At 44.0% G+C, this 23,326-nt stretch overlaps 3 protein-coding genes across 3 annotated transcripts; all 3 read right to left on the bottom strand.

Moving 5' to 3' along the window:
• Positions 1–88: 88 nt before the first annotated feature.
• Positions 89–8,756, bottom strand: LOC120944344 (up-regulator of cell proliferation-like). The gene is made up of 4 exons (XM_040358396.1): positions 8,554–8,756; positions 4,248–4,533; positions 924–1,947; positions 89–152 (listed from the first exon to the last, which is right to left on the bottom strand). The coding sequence occupies exons 2-4, from the start codon at positions 4,528–4,530 to the stop codon at positions 89–91; spliced, it is 1,371 nt and encodes a 456-aa protein (XP_040214330.1). The 5' UTR covers positions 4,531–4,533; positions 8,554–8,756.
• A 1,292-nt stretch (positions 8,757–10,048) lies between these two features.
• Positions 10,049–11,485, bottom strand: LOC120944343 (basic proline-rich protein-like; the record flags this gene model as incomplete). Its single annotated transcript, XM_040358395.1, has 1 exon — positions 10,049–11,485. A coding segment is annotated over one exon (1,437 nt), but the record flags the coding sequence as incomplete, so codon positions are not given.
• Positions 11,486–13,524: 2,039 nt separating this feature from the next.
• Positions 13,525–15,688, bottom strand: LOC120944342 (mucin-3A-like). The gene is made up of 2 exons (XM_040358393.1): positions 14,976–15,688; positions 13,525–14,934 (listed from the first exon to the last, which is right to left on the bottom strand). Exons 1-2 carry the CDS (start codon positions 15,657–15,659, stop codon positions 13,609–13,611), a joined length of 2,010 nt encoding a protein of 669 aa, XP_040214327.1. The 5' UTR covers positions 15,660–15,688; the 3' UTR covers positions 13,525–13,608.
• Between the last annotated feature and the right edge of the window lie 7,638 nt (positions 15,689–23,326).

Genomic DNA, 23,326 nt, shown 5'->3' with positions numbered 1-23,326 from the left:
GGCAGTTGCAGGTTAACCTCCCTATATGAGTGGCGCTGTACGTCCACCTTGCAGGGAAAGTGGGTGACAACAGAAATTTGTATTCCTCTTAGAGCTTAAGATTTGACACTGCCAACCAGCTGACCTCACAGCCATCTTTGGTGAGGGCAGAGCTTACAGATATGTATAAAAAGTTAGATGCGCAACCAAAAAGGCAAAAATAAATGTGTAAAAACAACATACCGTATTTATCTGCGTATAACACGCACAGGCGTATAACACGCACCCTAACTTCAAGAGGGAAGTTTCAGGAAAAAAACTTTCCACAGCCCCCTGCGTATAACACGCAGGCACAGTTTACCATCTATTTTCAGGGTAAAAAAGTGAGTGTTATACGCCAATAAATACAGTATATATTAAATGCAAATAAAACACAAATGTCCCACAATAAAATTATAAGTCCATAACAAGTGTCAATCCATATAAATCCGTAGAAGCTGGACCCTTCAGAAGATAAGGCGATTGCTCTATTCACCAAACATTTCCAAAGAAACAGCCAAAGAATGATAATGACCAGGGCCCGGATTCACAAAGGACTTACGACGGCGTATCTCCAGATACGCCGTCGTAAGTCTGAATGTGAGGCGTCGTATCTCGGCGCCTGATTCAAAGAATCAGATACGCCAGAATTTCTCTAAGAGAAAGAGAAATATGTTCTAAAGGAGTTCAACGAGCAATTTGCAGATTGGTATGGGAGCAAGCCAGCAGACATACCCGAAGAGTGGCAAAATATAACGCAGGAGGAGGCCCTGAGAAGCCTTCAAGAAACTTTTAACATAACATAAACTATTTTTGGTCGAACAAAATCGACTAAAATCAGAGCATGTATAGTACAGTGGAACCTCGGATTGCGAGTAAAGCTGTTAACGAGCGTTTTGCAATACGAGCGCTGTAACTTTTTCACCAACATGGAATGGGTAACATTTCTCTTTTTTAAAAGCACCCGGCCTTCCTGTATTCTAAGACTTGGAGAAAGTTTTTTTAGGTAGTCCCGAGTAACGGTAATCGGTCCGGAAGCATTCGATATGACAATGTAATATTCGGTGTGAGCATCTCCCATCTTCGATAACGCCTGGTACTCATTCTCACCTATACTGTCGACAAATATGAAAACAGCTGTAGAAATCTCCCTAAGAAAGGCAAACTGTGTCGAGTTTGTTGATACATCTCCTCGCAGGTTCATAACCATAAAGGGCTCAGGAAAAACATCTGAGTTCCCTTGGCCAGAAGGGAAGTACCAGGAGGTTTCCACTAAGCCGTCTGAGATTTTTCGAGAGATGTTCCCACCTTCCAAGTTCCTATGGATGAAAAAGGGAAACAGCCTCTGGGCAGAGGAGATAATATGATTTAAAATGGCTGATTTGGACAAACTGCAGTTCCCGAGTCTCACAAAGGAGAAGATAGGCATGGAGATGTTGACTAAATGTGCTTCCTTGAATCCTTTCCTATCTACTAGAGACCGGGGTCTCCATTTTTTCACAATGTCCCTCATTGCCCACAACAAGAAGGTACAGTGTGGGCTATCACAAGAAGGGAGCAGCAGGGGGATAGCGAATTGACACATGGACATTTTGGAAACAATTTCCTGTTGTAGGAACCCGTCAGAACAATGCAAGATCGTACATAGGACGTCAAGTGGATGGACACTGCCTAAATGGTCAGTTTCATTCATTTCTTGATCAGAGCTCCCGCTCAGGTTTGATTGTATAGGCTCTGTATTGCGTGCCTTCATATTTAGAGACATGAGCATCCTTAGGAAAAACCATGGAGTGTCCTTCACTGTCTGGAAAGTAATTGGCTCCAAATTCTCTTGTCCAATGGTCAACAATTTACTAAGAGTTATTGCATGACTTTCATAGTTCTCCATTCCGAGCTGAGACAGTATTTCCCTGAAGGTTTTCCTTTTTGCTGAGAAAATTAAAGATATGTGAGTGTTAATTTCTATGGAAATGTTTTTAACAAATATTTATTTTATTAAAGTAAAAAATAATCAACAAATGGCGGACAAAGATTTTTTTAAAGCCTGACTCCACCCAAGGGGAGAAAAGGATCTAAATTTGGGACTTTTTGATGAAGCGTGCAGCCAAGGAAATAACATAGCATCAAACTATAATAATGTCTGGTGATAGGGCCATCAATAGTGTCATATAGTAAATGCATAAACACCATAGCCATCATAATAGGGTAATAAAGGACATTTATTCCATAACATGGTACATAATAAAGAACAGAATAGCATAATGACACAATGATAGCCTGCTGGCCTAGAGCCACAATAATAACATTAAAAACCACATCAGACTAGTTGCAACGTATTTCCATTGTAAATTGTGGATTGGCATATTCCAGTGAACCATGGTAGTGGTGATTTAGATGAGAAAATGGCAGGGAAAAGCATCTATTTAGCTTGACGCGTTTCGTAGCTGTAACGCTACTCTTCAGGAGCAGATGCACAGGATATGTCTATAAATATTAAAAGTAAGTAAAGTAACTCCACCCAAATTTAAAAAAAATCCCACCGCTCTCCCAGCCCTCTCTAATCTATCCTGCATTTTAGGTGTTCTTACCTTGTGAAATCAGTTATACTCACCTGAATCCCCCTATCCAGGTTCCATGCTGACACTGTTTCTACCTGCAGGGACCGCTAAACCAGTGCCACACATTAAAGGAGTTGTAAAGTCTCCAGGTTTTTCACCTTAATGCATTCTTTGCATTAAGGGGAAAAATCTTCAGTGCAGCTCCAGCCGCTGTCTCTGTCCTTATTGGATAGATTGTCAATCAAATCCAGTGACAAGAGAGCAAGGGGCTAGGGTCCTGCTGTCTGTGTCAATGGACGCAGCAGCGGGACCCGTGAGCACGCCCGCACAGGTGCCCCCAGGGACAGTCGCTCTCCATGGAAGAGAAGGAGCCAGGAGTGCTGCCTGAGGCACCCCAGAAGAAGAGGATCGGCTTTAGCTTTTAGCTTTTCCTCCAGCTAATAGCAATGATGGGGCACTATTTCTCCAACTAATATCAATGATGGGGCACTATTTCTCCAACTAATACCAATAATGGGACACTTTTCCTCCAACTAACATCAATGATGGGGCACTATTCCTTCAACTAATAGCAATGATGGGACACTAGTTCTCCCACTGACACCAATGATGGGACACTATTCCTCCAAGTAATATAATTGATGGGGCACTCTTACTCCAACTAATATCAATGATGGGCCACTATTCCTCCAATAAATAACAATGATGGGGCACAATTCCTTCAACTAATATCAATGATGGGGGACTATTTCTCCCACTGACACCAATGATGGGACACTACTACTCCAACTAATAACAATGATGGGGCACTATTCCTCCCACTGACACCAATGATGGGACACAATTCCTCCAACTAATATCAACGATAGGGCACTATTCCTCCGACTAATACCAATGATAGGGCACTTTTCCTCCTTCTACTGTAATTTGTTTTACTCCCGCTGGTCACTCTGGCCCCCCTTAAGTCTGAAGGGTAGTAGACTGCCCCTTTGTTTATGAAGTTTGGAGACCCCTGGTCTATAGCATCCCAGGTAAGAGTCTGGTATAGGTGTTAATGGGGAAACCCAAAAAAAAATACATAGAGTCATCCCTAAATTCCATACCAGACATCGTTTTTATGAGCAAACCTCATGCAAAAAATCAAGAAAAAAAGTCCCCTGAAAAATACATACCAGACCCTTATCCTTGATGAGTGTCTGGTATGGATGTCAAGGGGATCTCATGCAACAAAAAAAAAAAAAAAAATTACATATGCCCAAAAATTCTATACCAGCCCCTTTGGCTGGAAATAGGATTTAATGTAGTTAGTTCAAGCTGAAGTTTATTTTGCATATCTTTTGTCTTCATTGGTTCCTCCCCCCCATCAACATGCTAATGCAAGTTTAAGTAAAACCTTTTCCATTTCCGGTCTAGGAGAGGAGCCAGGATAACTGTTCAAGACTGAAGAGAAGGCCAGTTGAGGATTTAATTATAGATATTAAAGTGTTTTATGAAATGTCACCCTGTTCCTTTATATTGTGACGTGTCAGGGAATTATTCCTGTGGGCCAATACAGTTACTGAAACGTTTAAAATGTACTGATTCTTGCCTAAGCCTGGTTGTGATTGGTTGAATGAGGACAGGTAATTCTATATGGATTGTAAGTAATTGTACGTCATCTATATATCTCACCATTGGAGAGGTCAGACAAGGCTGGGAATTGAAGAATTATATCCTCAAGTTGGAAAAGGAATCTCCGGCAGATGGACTCTCCTCGCTGTACGATGGTGTTGAGGAACTCCTCGATTTTATCTCTCGTGCTCCATACAACAGAGCCAGGTTGGACATCTTGGGATTTAAGGAAGTCCAGCAAGCTCAGCTTATTACTGAGGTGGCCCAGATCATCCTCTGAAATCTTGCTGAGCTTTCTTCTTAACCGGTCAATGGTCTTTGATGCCTCTTCACAATAAGCCATGGTCTATTGGGCAAGACAGTCCAAAAGATGGGTAAAGTATTAGCATGTACATGCAAAATTATTACGTATTAGACCCTTTTATATTTTATCAATCTATTTTCAGACTTCGCATTAAAGTGACTGGGCCAGATCCTCAAACGAATTATGCCGGCGTATCTATGGATACGCCGCGTAATTTCAAAGTTCCTGCGTCGTATCTCTGTTTTGTATCCACAAAACAAGATACGACGGAATCTGGGCTCGATCCGACAGGAGTACGTCTTAGTACGCCGTCGGATCATAGGTGCATATTTAGGCTGGCCGCTAGGTGGCTTTTCCGTAGAATTCTGCGTCGAGTATGCAAATTAGCTAGATACGGCGATCCACGAATGTACGTCTGGCCGGCGCATTTTTTTACGTCGTTTGCGTTCGGCTTTTTCCAGTGTATAGTTACCCCTGCTACATGAGGCGTATCCTATGTTAAGTATGGCCGTCGTTCCCGCGTCAAATTTTGAAAATGTTACGTCGTTTGCGTAAGTTGTTCGCGAATAGGGCTTTGCGTAGAATGACGTCACCGTCGTAAGCATTGGCGTGTTCCGGTTTAATTTAGAGCATGCGCACTGGGATACCCCCGCGGACGGCGCATGCGCCGTTAAAAAAAACTTCATTTACGTCGGGTCACGATGTATTAACATAAAACACGCCCCCATCACATACATTTGAATTGCGCGCCTCTAAGCCGCCTAAGTTACACTACGCCGCCGTAACTTACGGCGGGAAATCTTTGAGGCTACAAAAAATAAGTAAGTTACGGTGGCGTAGTGTATCTGAGATACACTACGCTGGACGGAGAGAAGCGCCGCGCTTTGTGGATCTGGCCCACTGTCTAGACAAAATAAAAAATGACATATGTAGCATGATTTGCAGAGCTATTCCTCCCGTGAAACTGCATGCATATCAGTTAATAATAATACTGCATTATGGCCACTAGGTGGAACTGACGATCATAGGAAATGATCAGCTCCATCTATGGGCCATAATGTGTTTTTTTCCTGATTCACTCTATTCTGTATGAAGACTAACATTTGACCTGAAGCAAAAATAGCCCCCATTCACACAAAACCAATGTACATGTAGCTCCATAGGAGTGATTTTTTTATACTTAAACCCCAAAGGGATTTCCTCATGTTTTGTCTCTTTAAAGATGCAAAAAAGTATAGAAAAGTTCTTGGCAGAAATCCATTGAGCTTCTAAATTTCTGTAGTAACCTGTAAATGCTAATTCTGTCTGACTTCTCCGCTAATAGACTACAGCAGCGGTCCCTAACCTTTTTGACACCAGGGACCAATTTCGGTGTAGCCAATATTTCAGGGATCGGGGGTGGCAGATGGGGGAGGCGGTTCACAAAGTCTCACATGTACTACAATGGAGCACTGTGATATGAAGGGGACTGCACTGTACTGATTACAGTCCCTCTTTACAGTGCAGCCCCCTTTATATCAAAGTGCCCCTTGCAGTTATTGCCCCATCACAGTCCTCCCTGAAGTCATGGCACCCATCCCAGTCCTCCCTGAAGTCATGGCCCCCATCCCAGTCCTCCCTGAAGTCATGGCACCCATCCCAGTCCTCCCTGAATTCATGGGCCCCATCCCAGTCCTCCCTGCAGTCATGGCCCCCCATTGCAGTCATGGCCCCCCATCACAGTCCTCCTTGCAGTCATGGCCCCATCACAGTCTTCCCTGCAATCATGGCCCCCCCATCACAGTCCTCCCTGCAGTCATGGCCCCCATCACAGTCTTCCTTGCAGTCATGGCCCCCATCACAGTTCTCCTTGCAGTCATGGTCCCCCCACCACAGTCCTCCTTACAGTCATGGCCCCATCCCAGTCCTTCCTGCAGTCATGGCCCCCCACCACAGTCCTCCCTGCAGTCATGGCCCCCCATCACAGTCCTCCTTGGAGTCATGCCCCCCATCACGCTATATAAATCCTGTATAATTATAATGTATAATAATAATAATAATTATTATAATAATAAAATAATAATAATAATAATAATAATAATAATAATAAAAAATAAACACTCAAACTCAAACAAAAATAAATAAATTATTATTATTATTAGTAATGATAATAATAATATTGACAATAAAAAAATCATAAAAATTGTCTGTAACAACAAAACCTGGGGAAATTGTCTGCCCTACCGTTGTGAAACACTGCACAAACTGTTGGCGCTATATAAGTCCTGTATAATAATAATAATGTATAATTATTATTATTTTAATAATGATAAAATAATAATAATAAATAAACACTCAAACACAAACAAAAAATATATATTATTATTAATAATAATCATATTAATGATAATTATCATGATAATAATAATATATTTATATTGTGTTAGGGTGTTTAGTAATAGCAAAATAAATTAAACTGTATAAATCCTGTATAATAATAATGTATAACAATTATTATGTTAATAATGATAAAATAATAATAATAATAAATAAACACCCAAACAAACAAAAATATTATAAATAATAATAATAACTATGATCATAATGATAATGATAACAATGATAATAATAATGATAATAATCATTTATTTATATTGTATTAGGGTTAGGGTGTAATAAATAAACACTCAAACCCCCCAAAAAATATATTATTATTAATAATAGTGATAATAATAATAATGACAATAATGATGTATTCATTAATACAACAGAAAATTGCGCTGACCTAACTAAAAACAATAAGGCAGTGATAAACCAAAAGGCTGCAGTAAACGGTGTAAACACAAATAAGATAAAAAAGAAGAAAAACTGCACAGTTTTTCTTCTTTTTTATCTTAATGATGTATTCACATTGTGTTAGTGTTAAGGGGGCAGATCCTCAAAGAAATTACGCCGGCGTATCTCTTGATACGCCGCGTAATTTCAAATTTTGCGTGTCGTATCTTTGTTTTGGTATCCACAAAACAAGATACAACGGCATCTCGGCTAGATCTGACAGGCGTACGTCTTAGTACGCCGTCGGTTCTAAGCTGCAATTTTTCGGTGGCCGCTAGGTGGCGTTCCCATCGAAATCCGCGTTGAGTATGCAAATTAACTAACGTACGTCGGCCCAGCGCATTTTTTTACGTCGTTTGTGTTCGGCTTTTTCTGGCATATAGTTAAAGCTGCTGTTATGAGGCCTACTCAATGTTAAGTATGGCCGTCGTTCCCGCGTACAATTTTGAATTTTTTACGTTGTTTGCGTAAGTCGTTCGCGAATAGGAATTTGCGTAGAATGACGTCACCGTGGTAAGCATTGGCTGGTTCCGGTTTAATTTTGAGCATGCGCACAGGGATACCCCCACGGACGGCGCATAAAACACGCCCCCATTACATCCATTTGAATTCCGCGCCCTTACGCCACGATAGATACACTACGCCGCCGTAACTTACGGCGCAAATTCTTTCAGGATTCGAAAAAAAAAAGATAAGTTACGGCGGCGTAGCGTATCTTAGATACACTGCGCCCGGCGGAAAGGTATGTGGATCTGCCCCAAGGTGTTTAGTAATAATAAAATAAATAAAATAAAAAAGTAAAAATAATAATAAATGGATAATAATAATAATAATAATAATAATAATAAAAAAAGAAATAAAAGCTAATAGAAAAGCTAAAAAAAGTGAAAAATCTAGCAACAAATGATGCAACAGATGATAGTTTTCTCTATTGGCTAATAAAAAAACGGCAAAGCTCAAAAATGCTGTATATAATCATGCAAAAAAACGTGCCAAAATTGTGCATAAAAACACGCACAAAATGTGCAAGAAAACACCAGAAAATGCTGAAAGACGCTACGCTCAGGAGTGAATGCAGCCTAAAAGAGTCGATTCCCATAGAGGTGGGAGTGTTTTAAACCGAGCGGCCACCAATAAAAAATTAAAATCGAAATGAAAACCAATTGTAAGGTGTGTGGTCCGTGTTGCTCCAGGCTAGGAGCTATTTGTAGAGGTTGATCGGTTCTATATCCACAGTATAATAATTACCTGGATCGATTCGAGTGTTAATAATGCCTTCCTCTATATCCTGGGGATCATCTTTTCCCTGTGCGGGGGGAGGACGGCTGCGGAGAGTCTTCTCACAAGCTGCACCCAACGGAATATTAGCGATCACCCCAACCCCGGCACATCCTCACTCAGCACTGGATTACATGTAATAGGAAGACAACGCGGTACTTTCCCCCGAACAGAGGAAACCAGTCCAACCACTTCTTACTGGAAGAGATGAAATGCAGGAAGACAACCCGAGCCACGGTGTCAGGTCACTCTCACAGGTGAACGTGAACTCCACACAAATGTTATACATTAAGGGCCAGATTCACAGAAGAGATACGACGGCGTATCTCCTGATACGCCATCGTATCTCTGTGATCCGCCCGTCCTAACTATGCAGCTGATTCATAGAATCAGGTTACGCATAGATAGCCCTAAGATCCGACAGGTGTAATTGACTCACACCGTCGGATCTTAGGATGCAATTCTAGGCCGGCCGATAGGTGGCGCTTCCATAGCGGTCGGCGTAGAATATGCAAATGACTAGTTACGGCGATCCACGAAGATCCGCTCGTTCGTCGCAATCCCGTACGTCGTCGCTAGTCGGTTTTTCCCGTCGCAAAGTTACACCTGCTTTAACATGGCTTATCTTTAGATCAGCCATTTTAAAGTATGGCCGTCGTTCCCGCGTCGAATTTCGTTTTTTTTTTTTGCGTAAGACGTCCGGGAATACAAAATGCCGTAACGCACGTCGTTGTTCAAAAAAAATGTAATTTCGCGCAAAGCACGTAGGGAAATTTTAACACGGAGCATGGGCAGAACGTTCAGCGCTGGAAACGCGCCTAATTTAAATGGTTCCCGCCCCATTTGAATTAGGCGGGCTTGCGCCGAGCGGATTTACATTACACCGCCGCAAGTTTACAGGTAAGAGCTTTGTGAATCAGGCACTTACGCTGTAAACCTGCGGCGGTGTAACGTAAATGGGATACGTTACGCCGCCGCGGAGTAACATAAATGTCTCTGAATCTGGCCCTTTGATTCACAATTGCGCGGTCATGCAACACTGTACCCAAATGACATTTTTATAATTTTTTTCGGTGGTATTTAATCACCGCGTGTCCACTGTGCATGGATTTTTGAAACCTGCATTACCAGGGGAAAATCCCAACTTTGACCACTAGATGTCACTAAAGGTTTAATACTGTATTATCAAAAGTATTGGGACGCCTGCCTGCACAGGAACTTTAATGGTATCCCAGTCTTATGCCACGTACAAACGACCGGAAATTCCGTCAACAAAAAAAAAGAAAACTAACTTTGACCTTCCCAATACGAACCTCAAACAATGTACCGACATCTGCAAACTGCCACAATTCCTATTAAAAAAACGACTTTATTTACTGCATGTACTGAAAGTGGGATCAGGGACGATCACTTGCAGTATACTGTATTACTATGTTCAACCAATCTGTTACCTATTTTGTAGCAATTATGATGACTCTTCCACTTGGGTATGAACAGTTGGAATTATGAGCTGTGGGTGTGTCAGCATTGTTTCCAGGGATTCTGATGATGAGTCAAATGACAACCTTGCTTGTGATGAATCCAGTGGTTGGTTGGGCAGTTCCTTTGACTCTTCTTGCCCCAATATCATTTCTGGGTGTTTCATTGAAACTTTTGACATAAGACGATGTTCTATAACTATTAGCAACAGTGACGGCTGGGGCTTTTCTAATACCACAAGATGCTGTTCTTCTTCCACCATTACTAACAGTGGTATCTGGGGCTTCTTTGGAGGCAGCTGTCCCACCAAAGCTAGTCCTGTCTTCCTTTCTGGTGGTGGAGGCAATGAAGGTGGTGGAGGTGATAGTGGTGGAGGTGATGAAGGTGGTGGAGGTGATAGAGGTGATGGAGGTGATGAAAGTGGTGGAAGTGATGAAGGTGGTGGAGGTGATGAACGTGGTGGAGGTGATGGCGGTGGTGGAGGTGATGAAGGTGGTGGAGGTGATGAAGGTGGTGGAGGTGATAGAGGTGATGGAGGTGATGAAAGTGGTGGAGGTGATGAAGGTGGTGGAGGTGATAGAGGTGGTGGAGGTGATGGCGGTGGTGGAGGTGATGAAGGTGGTGGAGGTGATGAAGGTGGTGGAGGTGATGAAGGTGGTGGAAGTGATAAAGGTGTTGGTGGTGATAGAAGTGATGGAGGTGATGAAGGTGGTGGAGGAGATAGAGGTGATGGAGGTGATGAAGGTGGTGGAGGAGATAGAGGTGGTGGAGGTGATGGTGGTGGTGGAGGTGATGAAGGTGGTGGAAGTGATGAAGGTGGTGGAAGTGATAAAGGTGTTGGAGGTGATAGAAGTGATGGAGGTGATGAAGGTAGTGGAGGTGATAGAGGTGGTGGAGGTGATGGCAGTGGTGGAGGTGATGAAGGTGGTGGAGGTGATGAAGGTGGTGGAGGTGATAGAGGTGGTGGAGGTGATGAAGGTGGTGGAAGTGATAAAGGTGTTGGAGGTGATAGAAGTGATGGAGGTGATGAAGGTGGTGGAGGTGATAGAGGTGGTGGAGGTGATGGCGGTGGTGGAGGTGATGAAGGTGGTGGAGGTGATGAAGGTGGTGGAGGTGATACAGGTGATGGAGGTGATGAAAGTGGTGGAAGTGATGAAGGTGGTGGAAGTGATAAAGGTGTTGGTGGTGATAGAAGTGATGGAGGTGATGAAGGTGGTGGAGGAGATAGAGGTGGTGGAGGTGATGGTGGTGGTGGAGGTGATGAAGGTGGTGGAAGTGATGAAGGTGGTGGAAGTGATAAAGGTGTTGGAGGTGATAGAAGTGATGGAGGTGATGAAGGTAGTGGAGGTGATAGAGGTGGTGGAGGTGATGGCAGTGGTGGAGGTGATGAAGGTGGTGGAGGTGATGAAGGTGGTGGAGGTGATAGAGGTGATGGAGGTGATGAAAGTGGTGGAAGTGATGAAGGTGGTGGAAGTGATAAAGGTGTTGGAGGTGATAGAAGTGATGGAGGTGATGAAGGTGGTGGAGGGGATGGTGGTGGTGGATGTGATGAAGGTGGTGGAGGTGATGAACGTGGTGGAGGTAATAGAGGTGGTGGAGGTGATGGCAGTAATGGAGGTGATGAAAGTGGTGGAGGTGATGAATGTGGTGGAAGTGATGAAGGTGGTGGAGGTGATGAAGGTGGTGGAGGTGATGGCAGTAATGGAGGTGATGAAAGTGGTGGAAGTAATGAAGGTGGTGGAAGTGATGAATGTGGTGGAGGTGATGAAGGTGGTGGAGGTGATGAAGGTGGTGGAGGTGATGAAGGTGGTGGAGGTGATGAAGGTGGTGGAGGTGATGAAGGTGGTGGAGGTGATAGAGTTGATGGTAGTGATGGAGGCGAGGTGTTTTATTGATACTTTTCACATAAGACGATGTTCTATAACTATTAGCAACAGTGACGGCTGGGGCTTTTCTAATACCACAAGATGCTGTTCTTCTTCCACCATTACTAACAGTGGCATCTGGGGCTTCTTTGGAGACAGCTGTCCCACCAAAGCTAGTCCTGTCTTCCTTTCTGGTGGTGGAGGCAATAGTGTGCCACAGACAGACTTCAATCAAAAAACACACACATACAATACACAGCAAATAAGCTTAATACATTTTTTTTATTGAAAATATATGTTTACAGCATGATTTAATCAGAAAAGTTCACTTACTTAGCTTAAATATATTATTATACAGGATTTCAAAGAAATTATACTGTATACTGCATACCCATTGTTCATGACAAACAGTTTCATTCAGTCTCCTAAAATAAATGTCTGTGTTGCCTTTCATTACTTAACCACTTAAGGACCGAGCCTCTTTCTGAGATTTGGGGGCAGATCCACAAAAAAATTACGCCGGCGTATCTATTGATACGCCGGCGTAATTTCAAAATTCCCGCGTCATATCTTTGTTTTGAATCCTCAAAACAAGATACGACGGCATTTTGGCTAGATCCGACAGGCGTACGTCTTCGTACGCCGTCGGATCTAAGATGCAATTTTTCGGCGGCCGCTAGGTGGCGTTCCCGTCGTAATCCGGGTCGAGTATGCAAATTAGCTATTTACGGTGATCCACGAACGTACGTCGGCCCGACGCTTTTTTTTCCGTCGTTTGCGTTCGGCTTTTTCCGGCGTATAGTTAAAGCTGCTATACTGAGGCGTACTCAATGTTAAGTATGGCCATCCTTCCCGCGTACAATTTTTAATTTTTTACGTCGTTCGCGAATAGGAATTTGCGTAGAATGACGTCATCGTCGTAAGTATTGGCGGGTTCCGGTTTAATTTCGAGCATGCGCACTGGGATACCCCCAGGGACGGCGCATGCGCAGTTCCAAAAAAACGTTGTTTACGTCGGGTCTTGACGTATTAACATAAAACACGCCCCCATTAGATCCATTTGAATTCTGCGCCCTTACGCCGCAAGAGATACACTACACCGCCGTAACTTACGGCGCAAATTCGTTGAGGATTCAAACAAAAGCAAAGTAAGTTACAGCGGCGTAGCGTATCTTACATACGCTGCGCCCGGCGCAGATGTATGTGGATCTGTCGCTTGGTGTTTACAAGTTAAATTTTTTTTTTTTTTTTGCTAGAAACTTACTTAGAACCCCCAAACATTATAAAAAAAATTCTAACGCCCTAGAGAATAAAATGGCGGTCGTTGCAATACTTTTTGTCACACCGTATTTGAACAGGGGTCTTAAAAACCCTATTTTTGAAAAAAACAAAACAAAACACTTTTTTGAATTAAAAATAAAGACAACAGTAAAGTTAGCACAATTTTTTTTTTTTTTATATTGTGAAAGATGATTTTTGATAAATTTGGTAAATTGATACCCAACATGTCACGCTTCAAAATTGCGGCCGCTCGCGGAATGGCGACAAACTTTTACCCTTAAAAATCTCCATAGGCGAAGTTTAAAAAATTCTACAGGTTGCATGTTTTGAGTGAAATTGCATGTTGGCTGAAATAAAAGAAAAAAAAGAAAACTAACTTTGACCTTCCCAAATACGAACCTCAAACAATGTACCAACATCTGCAAACTTCCACAATTCCCATAAAAAAAAAAACTTCATTTACTGCGTGTACTGAAAGTGGGATTATGGATGCCCACTTACAATATATTACTATGTTCAACCAATCTGGTGTCAGCATTATTTCCAGGGATTCTGATGATGAGTCAAATGACAACCTTGCTTGTGATGAATCCAGTGGTTGGTTGGGCAGTTCCTTTGACTCTTCTTGCCCCAATATCCTTTCATTGAAACTTTTGACATAAGACGATGTTCTACAACTATTAGCAACAGTGACGGCTGGGGCTTTTCTAATAACACAAGATGCTGTTCTTCTTCCACCATTACTAACAGTGGTATATGGGGCTTCTTTGGAGACAGCTGTCCCACCAAAGCTAGTCCTGTCTTCCTTTCTGGTGGTGGAGGCAATGAAGGTGGTGGAGGTGATGAAGGTGGTGGAGGTGATAATGGTGATGGAGGTGATGAAAGTGGTGGAAGTGATGAAGGTGGTGGAAGTGATAAAGGTGTTGGAGGTGATAGAAGTGATGGAGGTGATGGCAGTGATGGAGGTGATGAAAGTGGTGGAAGTGATGAAGGTGGTGGAGGTGATGAAAGTGGTGGAAGTGATGAATGTGGTGGAAGTGATGAATGTGGTGGAAGTGATGAATGTGGTGGAGGTGATGAAGGTGGTGGAGGTGATGAAGGTGGTGGAGGTGATAGAGGTGATGGTAGTGATGGAGGCAATGAAAGGGGTGGAAGTGATGAAGGTGGTGGAGGTGATAGAAGTGATGGAGGGGATGGCAGTGATGGAGGTGATGAAAGTGGTGGAAGTGATGAAGGTGGTGAAAGTGATGAAGGTGGTGGAGGTGATAGGGGTGGTGGAGGTGATGGCAGTAATAGAGGTGATGAAAGTGGTGGAAGTGATGAAGGTGGTGGAAGTGATGAATGTGGTGGAGGTGATGAAGGTGGTGGAGGTGATGAAGGTGGTGGAGGTGATAGAGGTGATGGTAGTGATGGAGGCGATGAAAATGGTGGAAGTGATGAAGGTGGTGGAGGTGATAGAAGTGATGGAGGGGATGGCAGGGAAGGAGGTGATGAAAGTGGTGGAAGTGATGAAGGTGGTGAAGGTGATGAAGGTGGTGGAGGCAATGAAGGTGGTGGAGGTGATGAAGGTGATGTTAGTGATGAAGGTGATAGAGGTGATGGAGGTGATGAAAGTGGTGGAAGTGATGAAGGTGGTGGAAGTGATAAAGGTGTTGGAGGTGATGGCAGTGATGGAGGTGATGAAAGTGGTGGAAGTGATGGCGGTGGTGGAGGTGATGAAGGTGGTGGAGGTGATGAAGGTGGTGGAGGTGATGAAAGTGGTGGAAGTGATGAATGTGGTGGAAGTGATGAATGTGGTGGAGGTGATGAAGGTGGTGGAGGTGATGAAGGTGGTGGAGGTGATAGAAGTGATGGAGGGGATGGCAGGGAAGGAGGTGATGAAAGTGGTGGAAGTGATAAAGGTGGTGGAGATGATGGCGATGGTGGTGGTGATGAAGGTGGTGAAGGTGATGAAGGTGGTGGAGCTGATAGAGGTGACGGAGGTGATGAAAGTGGTGTAAGTGATAGTGGTGGTGGAGGTAATGAAAGTGATGGGAGTGGTGCCCTTTCTAACAGTAGAGGAAATGACTCAGTTGGTGGCTTTCTTTGCTCATTTGATGGTCCCGAACACCTTTCTGTTTCTGATGATGGTTTGTAAGAGAAGGAGTCTACTTTGTCCTGATGTTCTGGTGAAGACTGTTGGGGCAAGGAAGGCGAAATAGGCAATTCTAACTGACTGCTCTTGACCCCTACCAGTAACTGTGATGGACGCAGTAACTCCATCTGTGGGTGTGGCTCATCTGACTTTGATAACAGAGGTGGAGGCAAGGATTCCATCGGTATCCCTAATGGAGTCTGTGAGACAAATGACTGGGTCAGAATTTCCAATGGAGGGGCAGGTAATTCGGTAAAAGAGTTGTCACTGATGTTTTGAATAGTCTGCCAGAGGCTTGAAGATGGCTCCAATTGCATAAGAGTTACTTCATGGGATGCAGATACCGAATCTGTAATATATAAGCGTTAAGATATTACAATGCTTAAGCTAAATATGCTGCCTGACTATTCGACATCCTATGCATTAAGGTGAAAAAAAAACCTGGCTATGACGGCCCCCCCAGCTCCCCCGTTTTACTTACCTGAGTCCGTTCACCTGCTGCGCTCGCCCCCGACGTCCTCTTCGCCACTCAGTCTGGCGGTTGATTGGCTAGATTGGATAGATTTTATTGTGTATTATTATACTGTACTTGTTTCATTATTATTAGTACTACTACTGCTACTACTACTACTACTAATAATAATAACAACAACATCAACAACATAACAACAACAATAATAATAATTATTATTAGGTAGATTCAGTAAGAGTTAGGCCGGCTTATCAGTAGATAAGCCGACCTAACTCAGAATCTACGCCGACTTTTGTTTAAGCGTATGCTCAAACAGAGATACGCTTAAACATATCTAAGATACAATGGCTTGCGCCGTCCTATCTTGGATTGCAATATTTCGGATGGCCGCTAGGTGGCGCTTCCATTGCGGTCGGCGTAGAATATGTAAATGAGTAGATACGCCGATTCACAAACGTACGCCCGGCCGACGCAGTACTTTTACGCCGTTTACGTTAGAGATAGGCCGCCTAAAGTTAGAGCTTAGCCCTACATGGAATAGTAATGTTAAGTATGGCCGCCGTTCCCGTGTCGAAATTCAAAATTTTTACGTTGTTTGCTTAAGTCGTCCGTGAATCGGGATTTACGTCATTTACGTCCACGTCAAAATCAATAGGCCCGTGCGGCGTACTTAGCCGCAATGCACACTGGGAAATGTAGGCGCCCGGCGCATGCGCAGTAAAAAAAACGTCAAAAACGTAAGGTCAAGCCTTGTTAACATAAAACACGCCCCCCTTACACACATTTGAATTCGGCGCCCTTACGCCCGCCCGCTTTAGGCTACGCCGCCGTAACATAGCAGGCAAGTACATTGTGAATCATGTACTTGCCTCGCTAACTTACGGCGGCGTAGCTTAAATGCCTTAAGCTACGCCGCCGCAAAGTTGCGGCAACGTACGTGAATCTAGGCATATTATTATTTGAAAATTGTTGTGTATTAATATTATTTTTTCATTATTAGTAGTACTACTACTGCTACTAATAATAGTAAAAACAATACTAATAATAATAACAACAACAACATTAACAACATAACAACAATAATAATGGTATTAGTAATGATAATAATTATAATATTATAAAAATAAATTAATTAATGTATGTAATGTATTATTATTATCCTTATTATTATTATTATTATTATTAGTAGTAGTAGTAGTAGTAGTAGTAGTCGTAGTAGTATTAATAGTAGTAGTAATAATACTAATAATAAAATAGGCAATTTGGGATGACATTGATATGTCCCTCCACATGAAAACTGTAGCTTTTGTTTTGTGTAAATTTATGCATCTTTGTCATTCCATAAAGGAAATGTTTCTACTTTTTTAGGCATTCCAAAAGAAGACTTAGAAAGGGGGCAAGGTCTGGTAGATTCCTACAATTTAAATGGGGAAATCCAGCCGCGGGTATTTCCCTTACAATGGTTCCCATGCTGTTACATTTATAATAGACATACAGTAGGTTGCCCAAAGTCACAGAACACAACTTTTATTCCGCTATTTATTTTCTATTTAACAACCAAGGAGGGGGAGGCTCTTCCACATTCTATTGCCAAAGCCGACCACATCAATAGGACCCTTGTAGGACCTCTAAGACCCTTGTAGGACCTCTAAGACCCCTGTAGGACCTCTAAGACCCCTGTAGGACCTCTAAGACCCGTGTAGGACCTCTAAGACCCTTGTAGGACCTCTAAGACCCTTGTAGGACCTCTAAGACCCGTGTAGGACCTCTAAGACCCCTGTAGGACCTCTAAGACCCGTGTAGGACCTCTAAGACCCTTGTAGGACCTCTAAGACCCTTGTAGGACCTCTAAGACCATTGGAGGACCTCTGCTCCCCTGACAGGCACCTATTCAGTACATAATGGGTGACCTCCTTTACTGTTTCAGAGGCACAGAGTTATCTCTACCCATCTATGTGTTATCAGTAATATTCCCATCTTCCATTTGCTAGTGATGCCGTGGAGAAGTTGTCACCCAATTGGGGAAAAGCCATTTTTGTATTACAGGAGATCATTGGATTACAAGTATAATCCGTTCCAGGAAAATGCTTGAAATTCAAAGCACTCGCATATCAAAGAAAGTTTCCCCATAAAAGTCAATGGAAACGAACGTCTGGACCTCCAAAGCCTTGGCTGCCGTTTCCTGTACCCTCTTATTTCTACCTTGTCTCTTGCTGCAAAGATCAGTTATAGGTGGGGGCAGTGGCCACTTGTTTCTACCTTGTCTCTAGCCAACATGTTTTTGCTGAATTCAATTTCATCAAAAATTCTTCAAATGCAAGAGCAATGGGGTAAAAAAAAAAAAAAAAAAAGAAAAGCTAACAAAAATGACTCTAAATGTATCATACCTTTAAGAGTCCTGGGTGGCTCTTCTACGACATCCCACCGTTTGACTCAAGGCGACTTTGAGTCTGTCTCTTCTATCGCAGGTGAGTGTTCAGCCCTTTGTAGAGGAAGTTGTGATGCCCAGATCATAAACTGTGTCCCAGAATGAGTCTAGGTAGGGGATGGATTTCTCCAGTAATACAGGATTGGCTGCTATTCACTGTTTATTCTTCGGTTCATTGAATTCTACTAAGGAAGATCGCATTTACCATGAAAAACAATGTGGGTGAAAAAGTTACAAAAAAAATTATTTTGTGATTGCACTTTAAATGAACTCAAATCAACCTGGACCTAGGGTTAGGTTAATGTATGTGGCTTAGATCCCCCCTGTTTATTTCACCAAAGCCACCAAACGAGGCTCCTAAATTGTAAAAGAAAAAAAAAGAAAAAAAATGTATGACACCATCCACTGCCCTACTGACACCATCCACTGCCCTACTGACACCGTCCACTGCTCTACTGACACCATCCACTGCCCTACTGACACCGTCCACTGCTCTACTGACACCATCCCCTGCCCTACTGACACCGTCCACTGCTCTACTGACACCATCCCCTGCCCTACTGACACCGTCCACTGCTCTACTGACACCATCCACTGCTCTACTGACTCCATCCACTGCTCTACTGACTCCATCCACTGCTCTACTGACTCCAACCACTGCCCTACTGACACCGTCCACTGCTCTACTGACACCATCCCCTGCCCTACTGACACCGTCCACTGCTCTACTGGCACCATCCACTGCTCTACTGACACCATCCACTGCTCTACTGGCACCATCCACTGCTCTACTGACTCCATCCACTGCTCTACTGACTCCATCCACTGCTCTACTGACTCCAACCACTGCCCTACTGACACCATCCACTGCTCTACTGACACCATCCACTGCTCTACTGACTCCATCCACTGCCCTACTGACACCATCCACTGCTCTACTGACACCATCCACTGCCCAACTGACTCCATCCACTGCTCTACTGATGCAATCCACTGCCCTAGTGACACCATCCACTGCTTTACTGACACCAATCCCTGCTCTACTGACACTGTCCACTGCTCTACTGACACCGTCCACTGCTCTACTGACACCGTCCACTGCTCTACTGACACCATCCACTGCTCTACTGACACTGTCCACTGCTCTACTGACACCGTCCACTGCTCTACTGACACCGTCCACTGCTCTACTGACTCCATCCACTGCCCTACTGACACCATCCACTGCCCAACTGACTCCGTCCACTGCCCTACTGACACCATCCACTGCCCTAGTGACACCATCCACTGCTTTACTGACACCAGCCCCTGCTCTACTGACACTGTCCACTGCTCTACTGACCCCATCCACTGCTCTACTGACTCCGTCCATTTGCCCTACTGAAACCGTCCACTGCCCTACTGACACCGTCCACTGCTCTACTGACTCCATCCACTGCCCTACTGACACTGTCCACTGCTCTACTGACACCATCCACTGCCCAACTGACTCCGTCCACTGCTCTACTGATGCCATCCACTGCCCTAGTGACACCATCCACTGCTTTACTGACACCAATCCTTGCTCTACTGACACTGTCCACTGCTCTACTGACCCCGTCCACTGCTCTACTGACACCATCCACTGCCCTACTGACTCCCTCCATTTGCCCTACTGACAACGTCCACTGCTCTACTGACACCGTCCACTGCTCTACTGACTCCGTCCACTGCCCTACTGACATCATCCACTGCTGTACTGCTACCGTTGCACCAATTCTCGCCCCCAAGAAATCACATGCATGGGGGTTCTATTAACCATTAGCCTCCGCAAGTCTGCTAAAGGGCCGCGCATTATTCTGCCTGTCGGAAAAGCTTCCAATTTTGTGCACGTTCCCGACAGCATAGATGTGAACTTAATCTTAGATATACTTTAAAATGCAGAGTTCTGCCCCTATGAGTCTGTGAATTCGACAGTTTTGTTTGTGCTAGCGGGAAAATACTGGTAAATAGTTCCAGGAACAATAATATTTAGTAAATTACTGACATAACTGGTGATCAGTGGTTTGCTGTCACCAAATAGCATCATGTCACAAAGCTTTTTAAAGTAGAAAAAGAGAATATTATAATACTCTGGAACAAGTATTAATATTATACTGTGTATTCCCTGTGTGTAATTTCACCTTGAGCTATTGAGCTCTGTTATCAATAAGTATTTTTCAGCAAACTAGATAAGAAGCACATGGGAAATTTTAATAGGAACGTCCAGCCTCTGCCCGGTTAAAAATACAAAATATGTAATATCTAGTAAAAAAAAAATTTTGGGCACATTTTGTTTTTTATTTTAAGGTCTGATTATAATAAAGAAAAACAAGTACAGATAAATAATAAAATATCTTTAACAGGTGTTTTACATTGTATATACCCTGTCTTAATTTTATTGCTCTGTGGATTGCTATGGAAGTGCCTTCATCCTGCTGTTTTCTCTGCTTGGGGAACCAAATGGCGCTTAAACGTATACAGGGGAGGGCTGGCAGCCTTAGGCCTGGGGGGGAAAGTTCAGTCAATTGGCCCATTGAACCGCCGAATCAGCTCAACATCCATGGCCCATCTGGTTTTTCAATGCAGCCAACTCCGGTGCCCATCAATGCAGCCTGATCACTGGGGCAGGTTACATGGGGTGGATGGGGGGGTCAGCTATGGGTGTCAGGGTCTCTCACCACAGTGATCTCAGCAGGTCCTTGCATGCCATGGCCTCCTTGGGGGGTAATTCTCTTGGTCCTGGGGTCAAGTTGCAGCCAGCACCCAGCCCTGCATCCCGACTCCCTGGCACACCCTGCTTCCAAGAATCCGGTCTCCAGGAGTTGTAGTTTCCTCTGTGCTGCTCTGTTTTCCACCCACTGGGAGCTTGAGTGTGGACTACAACTCCCAAAATGCAACAGCTAGTGGTCGGCTGCCGTGGCCATGCCCCCCCGGCCCAACTTTCTAGACCCGAATAAAAAGGAACATGGTAGCGGGCAGCGGCCATAAGTCAGGGTGGCCTTGGAGGAAATTGCCACCCTGCCCCCCAGCCCAGCCCTCCCCTGCACGTATATATATATAAAAAAGGCAAATAAATGTCCTCATTCAACATTTCCTCAAACAGCTGCTAGAAAATGTTCTGCATTGTCATCGGACATCCCCTGACTGGAGTCACTCTTTTGTCAAGTCAATTTTGCTCCCACCAGGGCAGGAATCATCATTAGTTGTGTTGCTTGAACGTGTCCGTGTGAATGGTGGTCAAATTCAGATGGAATTTGGATTTGCAGCCCTTTATGGGAGCTTCTACAGTTTCTGCAATGATTCTGTAAGACAATTTCTATGGGTTCTGTGGAAATCCCATATGGAGGCTACTAAAGGGTCTGTAGCAGTCCTGTATGGAGGATTCTACAGAGTCTGCAGCAATTCTATATGGAGGCTTTTATGGGTTCTTGGGTGTTCCTGTATGGAGACTTCTATGAGGGTATTCCTGTATGGAGACTTTTATGGGGTTTGCGGTGATCCTGTATGGAGGCTTCTATGGAATTAGCTGTAATCCTGTATAGGAGCTTCTATAGGGCTTTGTGTCAATGCTCTATCCAGCAGCTAATTTCTCAGAGACCATTATATCACCCTTAGTGCTTTTACAACATTTCTAACCCTAGGGGTGGGACTTCAAGGAGTAGTGGACGTAACTACCACTATACACATATATTTATGGTTTCTATGTGGATTTTAGGCCTCATACAAATGGGCACATTGGGGGCTTTTCCAATGATTCTGTATGGAGGCTTCTACAGGGTCTTCAGCAATCCTGTTTGGAAGCTTCTATGGTGTCTGCGGCGATTCTGCGTGGAGACTTCAGTGGGGCCTCTGGCAACCCTGTATGGAAACTTGTATGGGGTCTGCAAAGCTCCTGTATGTAGGCATCTATAGGGTCTGTGGAGATCCTGTATGGAGGCTTCTAGGAATCTGTACCGATCCTGTATGAAGACCTCTATGAGGTCTGCAGTGATCCTGTATGGAGGCTTCTATGAGATCTGGGATGATCCTGTATGAAAAACTCTATGGCTCAGAATCTCGTAGGAGATACGACAGCGTATCTCCAGATACGCCATCGTATCTCTGAGTCTGAGGCATCGTATCTTGGCGCCTGATTCAAAGAATCAGATACGCCAAAATTTCTCTAAGATACGACCAGCGTAAGTCTCCTACGCCGTCGTATCTTAACTGCATATTTACGCTGGCCGCTAGGGGCGTGTACGCTGATTTACGCCTATAAATATGTAAATCAGCTAGATACGCCTATTCACGAACGTACGCTTGACCGAAGCAGTACAGATACGCTGTTTACGTTTGGCTTTTTCCACCGTAAAGTTACCCCTGCTCTATGAGGCGTAGATGAGGCGTACCAATGTTAGGTATGGACCTCGGAACAGCGTCAAATTTGTCACGTTTTACGGCGTTTGCGTAAGTCGTTCGCGAATAGGGCTGGGTGTCATTTATGTTCACATCGAAAGCATTGGCTTTTTGCGGGTTCATTTGGAGCATGCGCACTGGGATACTTTCACAGGACGGCGCATGCGCCGTTCGTAAAAAGCGTCATTTACGTGGGGTCACAATAAATTTACATAACACACGCCCACATCTTCCACATTTGAATTAGGCGGGCTTACGCCGGCCTATTTACGCTACGCCGCCGCATCTTTGAGGATACGGCACTTGCCTGTCAAAGTTGCGGAGGCGTAACGTAAATAGGATACGTTACCACCGCTCAGAAATACGCGCTGCCTACGAGAATCTGGCCCTATGGGTTCTAGGGTGATCTTGTATGGAGGTTTCTTTGGGGTCAGTGGTGATCTTGTATGGAGGCTTCTATGGGGTCAGTGGTGATCTTGTATGGAGGTTTCTCTGGGGTCAGTGGTGATCTTGTATGGAGGCTTCTATGGGGTCAGTGGTGATCTTGTATGGAGGCTTCTATGGGGTCAGTGGTGATCTTGTATGGAGGCTTCTATGGGGTCGGTGGTGATCTTGTATGGAGGCTTCTATGGGGTCTGCACATTAATCAGACCCTTCAACAAGAGGAG

This window comes from Rana temporaria, chromosome 6, assembly GCF_905171775.1.
Source record: "Rana temporaria chromosome 6, aRanTem1.1, whole genome shotgun sequence".
NCBI classification, from domain to species: Eukaryota; Metazoa; Chordata; class Amphibia; order Anura; family Ranidae; genus Rana; species Rana temporaria.
This window is presented reverse-complemented; position numbering and strand designations above follow the sequence as displayed.

Bases quoted from the DNA above. Each gene is read 5' to 3' on its own strand.
- LOC120944344 (XM_040358396.1), bottom strand. From the start codon at position 4,530: ATGGCTTATTGTGAAGAGGCATCAAAGACCATTGACCGGTTAAGAAGA. The intron at 1,948-4,247 runs GTGAGATATATA...TAATTTTCTCAG, and splicing joins CTTGTCTGACCTCTCCAATG to CAAAAAGGAAAACCTTCAGG. The intron at 153-923 runs GTATTGCAAAAC...CATATCTGTAAG, and splicing joins GTGAAAAAGTTACAGCGCTC to CTCTGCCCTCACCAAAGATG.
- LOC120944342 (XM_040358393.1), bottom strand. From the start codon at position 15,659: ATGCAATTGGAGCCATCTTCAAGCCTCTGGCAGACTATTCAAAACATC. The intron at 14,935-14,975 runs CTTCCACCACTT...TTCATCACCTCC, and splicing joins CACTTCCACCACATTCATCA to ACCACCTTCATCACCTCCAC.